Source organism: Grampus griseus (assembly GCF_964374135.1).
Source record: "Grampus griseus genome assembly, chromosome: 9".
Classification (NCBI taxonomy): Eukaryota; Metazoa; Chordata; class Mammalia; order Artiodactyla; family Delphinidae; genus Grampus; species Grampus griseus.
The window spans coordinates 86,513,765-86,531,154 of record NC_139003.1 but is presented as its reverse complement, the minus strand read 5'-3'; the positions used below and the strand labels follow the sequence as shown (position 1 = coordinate 86,531,154).

The 17,390-nt window shown below is 36.2% G+C and overlaps 1 protein-coding gene across 3 annotated transcripts in view; it reads left to right on the top strand.

Moving 5' to 3' along the window:
* The window catches only part of ORC5 (origin recognition complex subunit 5), a 74,784-nt gene that overhangs the window by 49,122 nt on the left and 8,272 nt on the right, over positions 1–17,390 (top strand). For all 3 annotated transcript variants that reach the window (XR_014297191.1, XM_082661760.1, XM_082661759.1), the window contains one exon: positions 13,900–14,012. Coding sequence is in view for 2 of the 3 variants with exons in the window: in XM_082661760.1 (XP_082517886.1) it covers positions 13,900–14,012 (113 nt within the window). In the remaining variant the exon portion in view is untranslated. The remainder of the gene's footprint in view (positions 1–13,899; positions 14,013–17,390) is intronic.

The window sequence follows — 17,390 nt, the reverse complement described above, 5'->3', positions numbered from 1 at the left end:
CTTCCCATTCTTCTAAGCATGAAGTTAAGGTCTTCCTGGATACTAAAGATCTGCAGTCATCTGTATGCTAAAAAGTTCCAGAGATTAGAGGTGCTATCTTTAGTTCCTCTAAGTATAAACATTCATATCACTTTTTGTTTATCTGAGTGTTTTGAAGAGTAACAGTCCGTTCCCTGCTCTTTTTTTTTTAATACAAATTCACGGTGATGCTTTTTTTAAAATATATTTATTTACTTACTTATTTTTGACTGCATTAGGTCTTCGTTGCTGCATGCAGGCTTTCTCTAGTGGTGGCGAGCGGGCTCTACTCTTCGTTGCGGTGTGCGTTTCACATTGTGGTAGCTTTTCGTTGCAGAGCATGGCTCTAGGTGCATGGGCTTCAGTAGTTGTGGCATGCGGGCTCAGTAGTTGTGGCTCACGGGCTTAGTTGCTCCGCGGCATGTGGGATCTTCTCAGACCAGGGCTTGAACTGTGTCCCCTGCATTGGCAGGTGGTTTCTTAACCACTGCACCACTGGGGAAGCCCCACTGTGATGATTTTTAAGTTGAATTACTTTAAAATAAGTTAAAATAAAAGAGAGTATTTCCCTCCCTTCGTTGCTGCACTCACCACCTCTCCTTTGTATGCATAAAAATGTCGGTTGAACTCTTCTTGATATATGCTATATGTTCATGAATTATCACATTGCCTGAAATCAGATCAAATGTGTTGCTTGTTGGGTTGGGTGGACCTCATACACCGACATGTTTTTTTATTTAAATAATTTAATGTTTCAGATTGTAAAGCTCTTCCAAAACAAGCAGGATAGGATATTTCACAAATCAGTTGACATATATACTAACCTATGAAAGTATAAAAATAATGAGCGTGTTAAAATTTAATTACAGTTGTAAATTGATTTCCTTTTGTTGGCAGAAAGAACATAGTTTATTAGCCCAGGAACAGGTTCACACTGTTTTAACATCAAGCACTTCCAGCTGAAGCTTGTTAGTGACTGCCTCTCGGATTAAGAAAAAAAATCCTCCCTGTGGTACATGAACTCCTATTGTTAAGACATAAATAATCAGCTCATCCCCTAGATGGATGAGAACAAAGAACATAATAGTACACAGAGCAAAGATTAACTAAGCAAATATTGTAGAACCCCATTAAAGATGTAAATTTTAAAACATTTTATGTTTAAGGAGGTTTTTAGCTTTTTTCTTTCTTTGTGAATGCCTCAGTCATGACATAGGTGCTAGAGGGAAAAAAATAAATATTTTGGCTTTTGAATTAGGTAGACTGATTATTTTAAGCTAAAGTAAAATAAAATCCTTTAATTAGTGTCAATATGTTACATTTATATGTTTATGTATGTATATGTGTGTGTGTGTATAAAGACTACGGAAATATTATTCTCTTTGATAGTAAGATGCTTCAGATTTTTAGTTTTGTTTGTTGATTTTAAACCAAGGAGTAAAAACCAGAATTTATATTTTGAGGAGAAACATCAATGGAAACATGGCTAAAACTTAGAGGTAAAGAGACTGACTTTTTGTACAACTTTATTTTTAAACTTTATTCTGTATTTCCTAGCACAAAATCTAAACCCTCACTTTGAAAAAGAAAACCCATTTTCTAGGCTAATTTTTTGTCAGTTGAATTTCATTCATTTGAATTTGAGCTTGATACAATAGACAACAAAAACAGCTGTGGAAAACAGTGTATACTTCCCTAAAGTCTGAAAATTATTGGCAAAGGAATATGTCTTTACAGGTAATAGAAACCAAGAAGAGGAGTAATAATTTCCCCACAGAAATTTAAATTTACTTAGGTAATTAAAATGGTATTTCTTGACAATTATTCCAGTGTTTCAGGAAAGACCTTTTCATATCTTTGCTTTAACATTTTTAATGTGTATGCTAACTTTTAATTTATTCAACTATTATATATTTTGTATGATTTATAGTCATGAATTTTTTTGGTAAATTATCTTTAATCCACAAATGTATAGGAAGTTTTGCTTTGGGATACCATTTTCAGTGTTGTCTAATAATTTCAGATTTTAAGAAATTGTGCTTTTTCCTCCACCTTAATTTATCTTTTAAAAATTAAACCTTAAAAACAGTAATTTTATGTCTAATATAATATGCAGTTTGATTTATGAAAAGTTTAAATGTCATAAGGTTAATAAATTCCACATTAATATTACTTTGGTAATATCAGACCTCTCATATCTGATAATTTTGTTCACAGGATTGTTGATTGTTAATTCTTAAGGCTATTACCTGTATCCCTGGGGCAGGACATTTGCCTTTGTTGAGATACTTCTTTATCCTTTTTGCTACAATTTCATTTAAGTTTTTTCCTCTGTTTTATCTGCAGTGCCTTTGCTGCTGGGTTTCTAACCTCCAGCAGACTCACAGTATCCCCTTTCATTGTGAAATGCTTTCAGAGTTGTCTTTTTACTCACTTTTCCTTATTGGTGCCTTCTTCTGTAATGCTTTCCTTAGTCTGTCTCAATAAGATGATCTCTTCCCTATATTCTGCATCTCCCTTTGGGGTAGTGTAAGGAGTATAAGGTTTGAATTCAGATGGTATTCAAATCCAGTGTAACTCTTACCACTATTAGCTCAGTGATCTTGAATATTTACTAACCTCTCTGAAGATGTTTCCTTTTCTCGATAAAGAGCCTAACTCATGGCTGTGCTGTTGTGAGGACTGAAGGAATCAAAGTGCCTAGTACACATTGTAAAGCAATTATACTCCAATAAAGATGTTAAAAAAATAAAATAAAGTGCCTAGTACAACACCTATATCTATAGCCTGTAGATACAGAACTGTCGATGTCTATATCTAAACTATAGAACCTGGACTCAATAACAAGTTCCACTCCCTATACTACTAATTACCCATGGTCACTGATATTCAGTAGAACTGACCATTCAGGAGTGAATGCCAGTTACATATGTGTCATTCTCAGGAACTTTGAAGAGCAGTAGCAGAAAAGATAAAAGCACTGACTGGGATCTTTACTACAGTAGTCATAGTCTTGGCAGACCACCTTCTAATATTCATGAGCACCCAAAATGAAGCATTATTTTGGCTAAGCATTTTTAATATGTTAAATATTCTTAGGATTAAGTACTTAAAGTGTGTCACGACTCTAAAATGTTTTCTAGTAAACCTCTTGCATGGTATATATGTTATATTCTTTTTCATTGGGACTTTTGGATTAATAATTTGAAACATCTGCTAACATGTCCAACATATTAATTTGTTAGGGGTGACTGACTAGGGGCTGATAATGCCAGTCATCCTTTTATGATGTCTGTTTTCTCATCTGTGAAATGAGGCATTGATCTCCAAGGATTCCAGTCCTGATGGGCTAGCTCATAATTTTATTTCATAATAATTTTTATAGTGGAACACTTTAGTATTTAATAAGTTTTGAAGTGCATTTGGTTGCTGTAGCCTCCAAACAAACAAAAACAAAACTTTCACCATTGAAAAAAATAGAAATAAAAGGTAGAATTTGGGGAAATGTAGAACACTGAGGTTGGGATTTATATAATAACAGTTTTGCTGTAATCCTTCTATGCTTTAGAGGAGGTGATAAGTTGTACTAGCCACAGGTTTGGAGAAACATTGTGGTATTTTTATGGGCTCACAGCATGAAACCAGCAGCTACAAATCCTCCTTGTGGCTGAACCACAAGTCACAACTAATTATCTGGCTTTCAGTGGGAAAATCTGTAATCTATGAACTTTTAAAAACCCATATAGCCTCACCCCAGTGACCTATCAATATTGAAATAATATTCTCACACTTGCCCACTTTGAACAATATTTTATCAAATAGTCTCTTTAAAATCCCTGTAAATAAAGGTCAAAAAATGTTTTTATTTCTATGAGTAGGTTTAAGTATCTACTTCATAGGTCCTTAAATATTTTGAGATAAAATGCCTTCTGGCAGTTTATAAGGTCTTTCTCAAAGCCCTCTATATTTTGTGTATTTTAGCAGTGTTATTTTTTAATCAAGAAATTTTTTTGAGTTGCTGTAGATGCATGTGCAGTTGAAAGAGATAATAAGGGCTCTTTCTTGCTGCATGCCCTTCACCCAGTTTCACAACCAGGAAATGGCCATTGATGCGATCTACTGATCTTAATCAAATTTTCCACTTCTACATATATTCATTTTTGTGTATGTCAGTGCATATTTGGTTATTTGAAATTTTATTCTGTGTGTAGGTCTGTGTATCTCTCTCCACAGTCGATATATCAGTTCTACCATCACAAGGACCCCTCCTTTTATAATGACACCCACCTCTCTCTTGCCTGTTCCTCTAATCCCTGGCAACCACTAATCTCCACCTCTAAAATTTTTGTCATTTCAAGAGTTTGTATAAATGGAATCATACAGTATGTAACATTAGAGGTTGGCTTTTTTTTTTTTCACTCAGCATAATTAATTCCTTTGAGAGTCATCCAAATTGTTGCATGTACCAGTAGTTCATTCTTTTTTACTGCTGGGTTGTATTCCATGATATGGAATATACAGTTTGTTTAACCATTCACCCATTGAAGGGTATCTGGGTTCTTTCCAGTTTTTGGCTGTCACAAATAAAACTACTATGAATGTTCATATACAGGTTTTTGTGTGAACATGCCCAAAGGGTGCAATTTCTGGGTAATATGGTAATTGCATGTTTAGTTCTGTAAGTGGTATCAATGTTTTACTACTTCCAATGAAATACGATAACCTTACTTACGTTTAGGTTATTTTAACTTTTCTACTTTTTAAATATCATTGTCTTGATTATCAGATGGTGTCAGTTTTTAATCAAATATGATTTAGAAAACTCATGAGGCGATAGTCTACTTTATCCATACTTCTGCTCTTTCCATTGTTCTTTATTCTGTCTTGATGTTTAAGGTTCCTTCTTTTACTATTTCCCTTTTGTTTAAAGAACTCCATTTAGCCATGCTTCAAAGGTAGGTCTGCTAGTGACGGATTCTTTAGTTTTCCCTCATTTGAGAATGTCTTTATTTCCACTTCATTCACGAGGGATAGTTTTGCCAGATACACAACGTACAACTTTCAGCCTTTGGGCAGGACTCCTGTTCAGTCCAGGAGAGAAATAAGCCTACCTGGGTAGCTTTCTATTCTGGATTGGGTGTCAGGAGATGCTGAGCCTGGGTCACCTTGTGCTGTTGGGTGGGGATTCTTCAGACTTCCTGCCTCTACATTATTCCTCCATTCCTGGGTCCTTAAGCAGTCTGCCTTCCTCTTTCCACCTTTCAGAGTCCTTTGGTTGCTATTTAGGTTATTTCCAGGGTTTATAGTTGCACTTAGCAGGGAAGAACCATAAATATGAATCTGTGCCATGTTATCTGGACCGGAAGTCCTCCTGTATTTTTTTTTTGATATATTTTCTTCTGGCTAGGCTTGTTGTTAGTATTTGTTTATGAAATATGTTTTAGGGTTATTTTAGCTCAATTGGATGAAAAGCTTTCTGTAAATTGGACAGTGCTAAAAAAGATTTCAAAATATTCAAATTTATTTTGCCATTATTTACAGAGCTTTTCCCCAACAAAAATTAAATCTTTCTAAGACATCAATTTTATAGCCTGCAAAATATTCCAGTTAATTCTTATTTGCTGGAACTAAATCGCTTCCTTCATTTGGGGTCTTAACAACAGTAGTGACCCTTGTGTGTCGTTTTCTTTGTTACTAAATCCTCGGCTGCTGCAGCAGATGAGAAAGACTCTGATTCCACCTCTATCTTACGTTTGCACACACTCAAATACAAAACTGAGTCTGGTCCTGAGTACCCTTACTGTCTACAGGCTTTGCCATATTCCTACTGACCATATCAAAATATTTAGACATTAATGCCAGCCTGCAGATGTGACCTCATCATTTTGTCGTGAACATTTAACGTTGGGCAAGGAAGTAAATCAGTGTTTTCCATGATGCTATTCATCTTTGAATGCACAGTACCTAGACCAAGTCCTCAAGAGTTTCATGGCTCTGCAGTGGGAAATAAAAATTAGATAATTTTAAGGATTCAGTAATGGAGAGGAAGGTGGGTATTCTGGTACTTATACATGTATAGAAATAATTTTCCGAAAGTTTCATATATTTTTTCCAGAATTTTTCATCTAGGCATAAATTAATATGTTTGAGATTCAAAATGTTGAACCCATAAGTTAATCTTTGTATTTGATTTTTTCCGTTTTACTCCACATTATTTTCATAAACTGGCAAAGTACTTTTAAGTTGTTGGTATTTGTACACTGCTTTTTGTAACATTCTCCTAAATTATGTATTTGTATGTTAGTTTTGTTCATATGGTAAGTTCAAGGAGTAAAAGATCTCTGAGGGCTTCCCTGGTGGCGCAGTGGTTGGGAGTCCGCCTGCCGATGTGGGGGACGCGGGTTCTGCCCCGGTCCGGGAGGATCCCGCGTGCCGCGGAGCGGCTGGGCCCGTGAACCATGGCCGTTGGGCCTGCGCGTCTGGAGCCTGTGCTCCGCAACGGGAGAGGCCACAACAGGGAGAGGCCCACATACCGCAAAAAAAAAAAAAAAATCTCTGAAATTAGTGTTTTTTAATGTGAAAAATAACATTACAATTTAATTGTTTTCACTTTGGTTTAGATTTTTTGTGTATAAGTTTCTCCTAAATCAGACCCTACCCTCCCACCCCCCAACAAATTGAGCAGTCATCTTACTAATATTTTGGAAATGCTTTTTGACTGCTACATCTTAAAGTGGTACTATATCCTTTGTGTAATTTATGTGATTCATTTATCATGGAATCTTGGTAGAACTGAAAGTGATTCAAGGGACTGTCTGTTTCAACTTAATTGCCTTTGGTAATTTGCTGTAACTAATATGGTAAAAGTAATAGGACAGATATCTGAAAATATTCTTGAAATTCTAACTTAACTAGATTAAAGGTTTTGTGTTTATGAAGAAAATGGAAGAAGAGTAAATATAGCATACAGTTTGGATTAAAGAATTGAATTAAATATGTGAGAGTATTTGAATCACAGGAAAGTAGAAGTTATAAGAAATAGTATAAGGAAATACCAGTGGGAAAGTAAAATGTAAGTAATGTCTTCTATATTAAAAGAAAAAGAACTAATAAAGAAATCTATTTTTAATAATAAAGGGAGATTAATCTGTGAGTTTCAACTGTCTATTACTAACCTACTTTAGCAAATGAATTCCTGGTAGAAAGATAGAAAGGAATGAAGTTAATGAGTATATTTTGTCATAGGAGACGATGTCACCTCTTTTCTATGTAGCCTCCCATTCATTAAACTTTCAGACCTACTTTCTCATCATGATCCCTACCTGTTTCTAAACTGGGAAGGAAAATGAGTTTGTCCTGACTTGCAGCAGTACTCAGTTTCCCCCAAAGATTCCATTATTCCTTGGCTGTTCATCCTGTTCTGTGTCTCATCCCTTCATAGTAAAGGTCTCAAGCCACTCAGCTTGTGAGAGATAGGAGCTCAGGGCCTCCATTCTGTCATTACTAAGTGAGCCCTTCTTTAAATCTCTCTTTAATTCTCTTTTGTCTGCATGAAGACACCATCATTTTTCTTTCTCTTTAGTTTGCTTCATGTATCTCATTTTGTCCTTTGACTTTTAACCTTCCCATATTCTTCTGTTTTAGATGTATCTCTCCTAAACAGTATATAGTTGGATTTATTTTTTCAGTCACTTAATCTTTGCCTTTTATTTGCAAAAGTTAGTTAACTTTTAATATAATTACTAATGTAATTTTGTTTATATCTATTATCTTGTTTTATACTTTATATTTGTCTTACCTATTTTTGTTTCTTCTTACTTTATTTTGGATTTTTCTAGTTCAGGTTTCCCCTTCTAATTTAGAAGTACATACACTTGTTTCTATTCTCTTAGTTGTTACTATAACTATTATAACATTCATACTTATCAAAGTCAAAATTTAGTGAGTACTTTTATTCTCTCAGATACCATAGGACCTTGGACATTTTAACTTCATTTTGTCCACTCCCAATTTATGTATTACTGGTATTGTGCACTTTAATCCTATTTTTAAACCCATAATATAGTATTGTTATCACCTAAACAGGCAAATTAATCTAGATTTACCATCACATTTACCAGTTTCTTTGTTCTTCATTCCTTCTTGCACTTCAGACCTTCCAACTTGGATTCCTTTACTTTTCACCTGGAGGTAATTTTAGGAATTTGAGTGAATAGGGATCTTTTGATAGCAAACCTTTGGTTGTTCTTAGTTTGGAAATGTGCCTTTTATTTCATTCTCAGTCTTAAACGATTGTTTTTTCTGGCCATACGGTTCTCAGTTAACAGTTACTTTCTTCAGTATGTTGAAAATACACCACTATTTTATGTCTTTCATCGTTGTTCTTTGTTTTTTTTTAGAGAATACTTTATTAGTTTCTGTAATCGAACCGATGTAGATAAGACCTTACATATTTAATACAGTGCATTACCCCTGTACAAATGGAAAAAATTATGTTTAACATTTCTAGACCAATATGGCTGTTGATTTCTGTACAATGCCAACCCAACACGGTACAACTGGGATACTTCTCCAAAGTTGACAGCACAGCTAAAGTTTCCAAAAATTCAAATTATATATATATATGTAGATAGATAGATTTATTTATTTATATAAAAAGACCAAGAGCAGTATGTTATGCATCAATAGCAGCAACAGCGTTTCCAGGTTCTGCAGGCATCTGAACAAAATTATAGAGACATCCAGCACACTCCATTAAAAAAAAAAAAGTAAAAAAACAAAACCTGAGAAAACAGCAAATTCTGTTACTGTTGTGGTACCTGGCACCATTTTTTTTTTTTTAATTAGCTTCTCAATTATCATCTGTCATCGTTGTTCTTAGAACAGCTGTCAGTCCAGTTGCCATTCCTGTGAAGATAATCTGTTTTTCCTTTTCTAGCTACTTTTAAGAACTTTTTATCTTTGGTGTTCTGTACTTTCACTATGATGTGTCTAGGTATGGATTTCTTTTGATTTCTCCTTGTTTATATTTATTTGGTCCTTTAATTCTGTGATTTGGTGTTTTTTATCTTTTTGAATGAATTTTCATCCATTGTCTTTTCAGGTATTACTTCTGCCCTTTTCTTTCCATCTCTGTTTTCCTTCTTGATCTTTGATTAGGAATATGTTAGATCTTCTCACTTTGTCTTTTCTATTTTTTAACCTCTTTCATATTTTCTCTTTTAACCTCTTTAGTTTGCATTCTGTATCATTTCTTCAGAACTATCCTCATATTCCTTAATTTTCTCTACATCTGGGTCTAATCTGCCATATAACTTTTAATTTGTTATATTTTTCATACAGGTTTTATTGGTCAACTCATTTTTTTAATCTACATCATTTCCTGGTGAAATTGACACATTGAGTGTTTCTCCAAAGTAATTTATATATGTGCACATTACTTTTCTTGACCTGTTCAGAAGTATTTTTTTAATTAAAATATAGTTGGTTTATAATATTATGTTAGTTGCAGGTGTAGAACATGGTGATTTAATATTTTGGGGTGTTATACTCCATTTAAAGTTATTATAAAATATTGGCTATATTCCTTGTGCTGTACAATATATCCTGTAGTTTATTTTTTATTTTATACATAGTAGTTTTTACCTTTTAATTCCCTACTCTTGTCCCTCCCCTCTTCTCTCTCCCCCCACAGGTAACCAATAGTTTGTTGTCAATATTTATAAATCTCATAAAGATATTTTAAATCTGCAGATAGTTTTATTTTTTATTTTCTAAACAAGCATGGCTCATTATTCAGAAAGCTATAGGATATATATATGTGTGAAACTGTTTTCAGATAAAATATAGTGAGTTTTCAGTAAAGAAAACTGTTAGAAAAGTTTTCTAACAGTTAACAGTTCTAAAAGCTGTTAGAAAAGAAAGCTATTCATTAAATTTGAAATTAAAAAATAGTGCTAATACATGGTAATAATATAAATAGTAGCTCATATTATTGAATACTAACTGTGTTACAGGCACTGTGTTAAGTTGCTTTACAGATGACCTCATTTAATGAGCACAATACTATTTCAGACATTTTTCTTTTTTTTTGCGGTACGTGGGCCTGCCACCTCTGCAGCCCCTCCCGCCGCAGAGCACAGGCTTCGGACGCGCAGGCCCAGTGCCCACGGCCCACGGCCCACGGGCCCAGCCGCTCTGCGGCACGTGGGATCCTCCCCAACCGAGACACGAACCCGCGTTCCCGCATCGGCAGGCGGACTCTCAACCACTGTGCCACCAGGGAAGCCCTATTTCACAAATTTTTAACAGCCAACTTAATTTTCTGTTTCATTTAACTCCTAAACTAGGTAAATGGGAGCACATTTATAAAAATGCTGAGTAACTTGACATGTTTTTACCTGTTCATCAACTTTACTCATATGTGCATATAAAACATTACTAAGAAAATCATTAACAGAATGACAGCTGGACAACTACACCTCCACAGTACTTACAGCACATACTAGATTTCCAAGTTAATGGGTAAGGATCCCTTGGTCCTGTTGGCTGGAGGCACACTGACAGGTCTGTTCTCTTGAACACTCCCTTTTTTACAGATCATCCTCATTCTTTTAACACATTCTTTATTCAGGCAAGATTATAATACAACTTATTAGAAGTTAGCTCTCAGCTATGATCGCATTTTAGTCATGCTTTTCATAAGTTTGGGAATTGTAGTTAGGAGACCTAAATCCTAGTCAAGTAAGTTTCTGTCATTATCTAGTCATTATCACTTTGGACAAGTCACTGAACATCTCGATTTCTACATTGGTTAAATTAATTATCTGAATCTAGCAATTTTTTTAATGCTGAGGTTGGCAAACTTTTTCAGTAAAAGGCCCACATAGTCAATACTTTAGGCTTTGCAGTCCAAGAGGCAAAATGGAGGATAGGATATAAGTATGTGTATAAGTAAGAGAGAAAACTCTTGTCTCACTCCACCTTGTTTGCCTATGATGGGTCATCCCATTTTGTGGGCATGTTTTTCACTCATTTGCCATCAGCTGAAGACATTCTTGGGACAAAGAGGGAAGGGGCTTGGCAGGCAGGACAGGCAGAGTGACCACTGTGGTCAGTTTCACTCTTTGCCACAGTGGCATTCGTGTCCCTGTGCCCTCTTCTTTCCCCCTGAAGAATCCAGCTTTCTCATCAAATTTCAAAGGATTGGTAGTATACAGACCATATTCTGTGATATCCCCCCCTTAAAAAAAAAATCAAAAAAAATACTAGAGGAACTTTATGAGTTGAAAATTAAAGAAGAATTCTAAAATAGCTTGGGGGCCAAAGAAAAAATTAAAATGGAAATTAGAGTATAAAACTATTTCCAAGGTAATAGAGTAAAACAATAGAATGAAAAAATATTATAATTCATACCTTTTTTCTATCTTTTTCAAGTGTTTTCTCGAATGTCTACATCTCAGTGGGGATTAATTTTTTTTTTGGCTGCACCCCACGGCATGTGTGACATTAGTTCCCCCACCTGGGATCAAACCCACACCCCCTGCGTTGGAAGTACAGAGTCTTAACCACTGGACCACCAGGGCAGTCCTCAAAATATTATAATTCAGTTCAATAAAAGGCAAAGGAGGGCTTCCCTGGTGGCGCAGTGGTTGAGAGTCCACCCCTGCCGATGCAGGGGACACGGGTTCGTGACCCGGTCTGGGAAGATCCCACATGCCGCGGAGCAGCTGGGTCCGTGAGCCGTGGCCGCTGAGCCTGCGCGTCCGGAGCCTGTGCTTCGCAACGGGAGAGGCCAAAATAGTGAGAGGCCTGCATACCGCAAAAAAAGAAGGCAAGAAAGGAATAAGACACATAGAAGGAGAAATAGAAAGCTTGACATAATGGTAGAAATAAAATTTTAGAATATCTTCACAGTGAAAGCAAGTGGAGTATATAGTCCAGCCAAAAGGACTGTTGTTAGACTGACTATAAAAAGAAAATCACACTGCATGTTGTTTATGTGAGCACTGTCTAAAGTTAAGAAAATACAAAACCTGAAAGTAAAATGATGAAAAGTACATAGGAAAAAAGATAAGCACCTAAAAGAATGCTGATATAGGTATATTAATACTAGAAAAAAACACACTTTAAGGCAAAGCCATTACTTTTGAAAAAAAGGACCATTAGATAATAATGAAAAGGTTTAATTTGTCAGCAAAACATAATTTTAAATTTATGCATCAAATAACACAGATTCAAAAATACAAAGCAAAATCTAACAATTAATAAAGAGAAAAAGGCAAACTTCTTATAAGGGGAGAATTTTAGTACCTCAAGTAGATAAAAAATGTTTATAAGATTTCAACAACATAAACAAGCTTGATCTAATAAATATATGTAGAATGGAGAGTGTAACGTTAAGCTTCAAAATACATGTTCTTTTCAACACATAGAACATCTATAAAAAGTGTTTCGGGACTTCCCTGGTGGCGCAGTTGTTAAGAATCCGCCTGCCAGTGCAGGGGACGTTGGTTCAAGCCCTCATCCGAGAAGATCCCACATGCCGCGGAGCAACCGCACCACAACTACTGAGCCTTTGCTCTAGAGCACACGAACCATGACTACGGAAGCCCGCGTGCCTAGAGCCCGTGCTCCGCAACAAGAGAAGCCACTGCAATGAGAAGCCTGCTCATCGCAATAAAGAGTAGCCCCCGCTCGCAGCAACTAGAGAAATCCTGTGCACAGCAACAAAGACCCAGTGCAGCAAAAATTAAATAAATTTACTTTAAAAAAAGTTTCAAGACATTTTTGTCTTAAAAGACAAAAATGTAATTTGTAATATTAGAAATTAAAAGTCTTAGCCTTTTGAATGCAGAGCTTCATATTTCGATCTATTGATACAAAATGTTTTTCTAATTGAAAAAATGTTTTATATTTGCTAAATGTAGTATTTTCTATACATAAAATACTGTGGTAATCTATCCATGTGTTCATTTTAAAAAATTGTTTATAAAGTAATGACAGCTGACTGAACACTGCATAACAGTTTTCCCTGTGAAATTGTAATGGGAGGGAGTTCCCTGGTGGTCTAGTGGTTAGGATTTGGTGCTTTCACTGCCGTGCCCGGGTTTGATCCCTGGTCAGGGAACAGATCTTGCAAGCTGCGTGGCGCAGCCAAAATAATAATAATAATAAAATTTAAAAATTGTAATGGGAAACATAGTGGAGTCTTTGCAGCATAATAAAATTGGGAGAAGAGAATGGGCTACTCAAAGAATTTCAGCTCTTGGGTCAGCTTTCTTTCTTGGATTTCAGAGCATTTAACACTTTTGTTGGCCTTATGCATGTGAAATTATTTTGATTTTGACCTGTCAAAATACACTTTTGCTTTTGCCAGTATTAATCCACCCGGTGTTTTCCTGACTACCTAGTTGGTGATCAGTTTTAAAAGAAGACTAAGTCCAGGTCTGAAGGATGTATTTCTTACCTAACCAGATACCCAACTCTGGAAAAGGCCCACTTTCACATTTTAACTGCTCAATTCTCAAGGGAGTACAGATTTGCTATTCTGAGCTGTTTAGATAGAAACTTCATAAATTTTTTATAGAGAGAAAGAATGTCCTTTGTTTATAGTTTTTAAAGGTTAGCAGTCATGTGTGTGTCATTAAATGAAATAAATTTGTCTCTAGTGGAGTCCTTAAAGGTTGATCATTGGTTTAACTAAGACTTTAAGCATATGTACAAATTTGTATATACAAATTTCAAAGTAGTCATATTCTTTGCAGATGTCCTTGTGAATTCAGTTATATATCTTTATCAAAGTATAAAATGTTTCAGAAACAAGGGCATCATGTAATCTGATTAAACCATTTTCTCATAAAAATGCTTTCTTATTTTTAGATTACCTCTTTAGTGACTCTTCAGCTATTAACCCTGGTTGGCCATGACGATCAGCTTGATGGACCAAAATACAAATGCACAGTATCTCTGGACTTCATCAGAGCTATTGCTAGGTAAGTGTAGAATAATTGTTAACTTAAATGTCTTGAATTATGTAAATGATACACTAAATATAAAAATTAATCTTCTTTCTAATGTAATGTCGTTAGTCATTTAAGCAAGAAAAGGTCATTTTAGTGCCAAGAATGCATAAGTTTCACTGTAGAATGAACCCTCTCATCAAATTTACAAATGACATAAAATTGGGAGAATTAGCTAACATGTTATATGGCAAAAAATCAAGATTCTGAGAGACCTTAACAGACTGGAATAATGGTCACATAGTAGCAAGGTAGGATTTAATGGGCAGTTGACTACTAAAACCTAGTATGTACTGTAGTGTATACAGAAGTCAAAATACAATTACACGTGAAACTTATATAATGTTAAAAACCATTGCTACCTCAGTTAAAAAAACAAAAAACCTCATAGGTACTAAAACAAGATGGAAGAGACCTGGCTTAAGTTCTAAGTATTTTAGATGACTGCAGGGTTTTAAAAGTCTTGGTGTCTTGTTCAAGGGATATAATAGGTCTACTGTGTGTTGCCATAGGCAGATCAAATGTGGTATGCTGTGCTGTGCTTGGAGTTTTAAAAGAGGGCATTAATGAATGGGTACATGCTGAGGGGGCAGGAGGAGAGAGTAGTAGAATGAGGAACCATGTCACATCTGTGAGTGAGGGGCAAGGTGTGAGAGAAAAGGCTTAGGAAGGATATGGTAACCACCTCAAGTATTTCAGAGGCTGTCATGTGCAAAATGGATGAAACTAATTCTCGATAATTCTAGAGCATTAGAAATTCAAGGGAGGAAAGTATGTCTGTCAAAATGAAAGCTATTTAAAAATGTAACGAGTTTCCTCATGAAGAGGTGTACTTGCTGTTAGGCAAAATGTTCCAGCCATTATGGTTGCAACTGGATAACAGTTTGTCAAGACTTGTAGTAGAAGAGGTAGTGTGTGGGTAGCCTGGTAGGTGGAACAAGACAAGCCATAATGCAGTGTCTTCCCAACCTTTTTGAATATGATGATTCCATTTTAAAATCCTTTTAAAATTAATTATGGAAGTATTTTTGTATATTTCAAAATTAATAATATATAGGCATGGAACATTATTCATCCTAAAACCAGTGCTTGACATAGGTATGGATTTGCAGATCTCCTCTAATGAATTTTACAGTTTCTTGAAGTTTCTGAAGTCCACAGGTTGGCAGCCTCTGCCCCAAAGTCTCTTCTGAATTAAAAGTTCTGTGATACTGTGAAGCAGGTATTGAGACATTTTGATGACATGTAGACTCTGAAACTTGAAATGAGGGTTTTGAAATGTGTTGTTATGATAAAACTGGGCAAACTTTTACACGGAGGAAATTGAGCAGAAACTTTTTTGGAATGCATTCCACATGACCATAAAGCAGGAACTTTCTGTTTCTAAATAATGGTATTTAAAACTCTGTATCTTAAGAGCCTCTGTCAAAGGCATAACTTTTGAATGCTGAATGTTTACTTCAGGGATTTTGTCATGACTGTGTATGTGTTGAGTTCTGCCCCATCATAATCACATACAGGACAGGTTTGTGAGTGCCCCATATGATGAATATGCAGTGAACCGAACTGAACTGTGTGTTGCTTAATCCACAGCATCATTGATATTAAACACTTCCAGAGAAGTGCACTTCCATTTACAACCTCAGAAGGGAGCAGGAATTGTAGACCTGGAATTTTGCCATAGAACTTGGGAACTCTAACTTGCTTTGTTACATGTGTTTACTCTTTCTTACTTTCCATGGGCAGTGTCCAAAGAATAGTCACCTCCCTCTTTCCACATCTGCCCTCGTCCACCTTCTCATCCCAGTGATGTTTTTGTACTTCTTTTCTGATGATTTAACCTGCCATTTTTTCCCTCCCTCCCCCATCCTTCTATCTTTCCCTAATATTCTCTGTCACTGCCTTAATGAAAACCTGATTCTTACCTGGAGATACTTTCCCTAGAGTTATCTCTACTGGTAGCTTCTTACTTTCTCAAACCCCAGTCCCTCAGGGTTGGATGCTCTTTAAGTGCTATCCTTTTTTCTTGGTGCCATTTCTAGATTGTTACTTTCCCCCAGTTTCTTGTGAAAATGGGGGTTTCTTTGAGACTCTTGCAATCTGGCTCAATTTTCCTCTTCTCCTTATGACTGATTATCTTCTACCAGCCTCCCAGCCATTCCATCTCATGTACTGAACAGTAGAGCATGTGGTTCATAGTTTTCTTTTCAACCTAGATTCTTGACTCTGTTCAAACCACAAGTTCTAATGTCTGTATTCACTCTGTTCAGTATTCACTGTTTCACAGAGCTAAATCGAGACTATCAGTTGAGAACTTCTTCAGCTACCTACATTGGTGCCCATCTTCTGTCTTTCCTTTATCAGTAGGTTGGGATCCTCTTACTGTCTAAGGTGGATTCTTCCACTTCTGCTCTGAATTCCGTCTCCTCCCTTTCACCAGAACCTTTTGTAGTCCTCAGACTATCTGTTCTGTTCTTTCAGGCACCCAACACGGTTGACCTCTCTCTCTCTCTGTCTCTCAGAACTCTCTTCCCCTAGAGCCCATGATTCCAGTCTTCTGGTTTTCATATTTATTCTTTGGCTGTTTCTTCTAAAGCTCATTTGCCAGCGTATCCTATCCACCTGACCTTTAAATGTAGCTGGTCCTTGAGGCTTGGCTCTTTTTTCTTTTCATATTATATTTTTTCCTAGGTAATTTTAGCTTTACCCCTGCTTCAACAACTATCTATGCACTAATCTTACTCCCCAGTTTTTAAAGGCCAGACCTTTTTTCTAATATTCTTGACCTTTATTGGATGTTTCCCACCTATATCAATGTATTTACAAAGCTGAACTCAGCACTTCCTACCTCTGCTTCTGCCTGCCAGCAAACAAGGAGTGATGCAGCTTTCCTCCAGTGTTCCCTGGTTCAGCGACTAGCACTTCAGTCTGCCATGTTCCACAGGCCTGAAACCTGGGAGTTATTATTGACATTTCTCACTCCCACACTCACTCCCACACTCGCAGTATCCAAGCATTAGTCCTTTTGAGCCTGTTGGGTCCCTCCTATTGTGTCTCAGATTCATTCACTTTTGTCATTTGTTCTGTTAGCCCTCTAGACCAGGCCACCATCATCTCTTCTCTGGTAGCTTCCTAATTGGTCTTCTGTCTACTCTTATTCCCTTATAATTTGTTGTCCACACTATTGCCAGAATGATCTTATAAAAATTTAATATCACCTTCCTACTTAAAAGTCTTTAATATCAATAGTTTCCCATAAGTCTTAGGATAAAAGACAGAATGTTTAAAATAGCCGGCGAGGCCCCAGTGACCTGGCCCCGGCCTTTATGCCCAGCCATACTTGCCACGCAC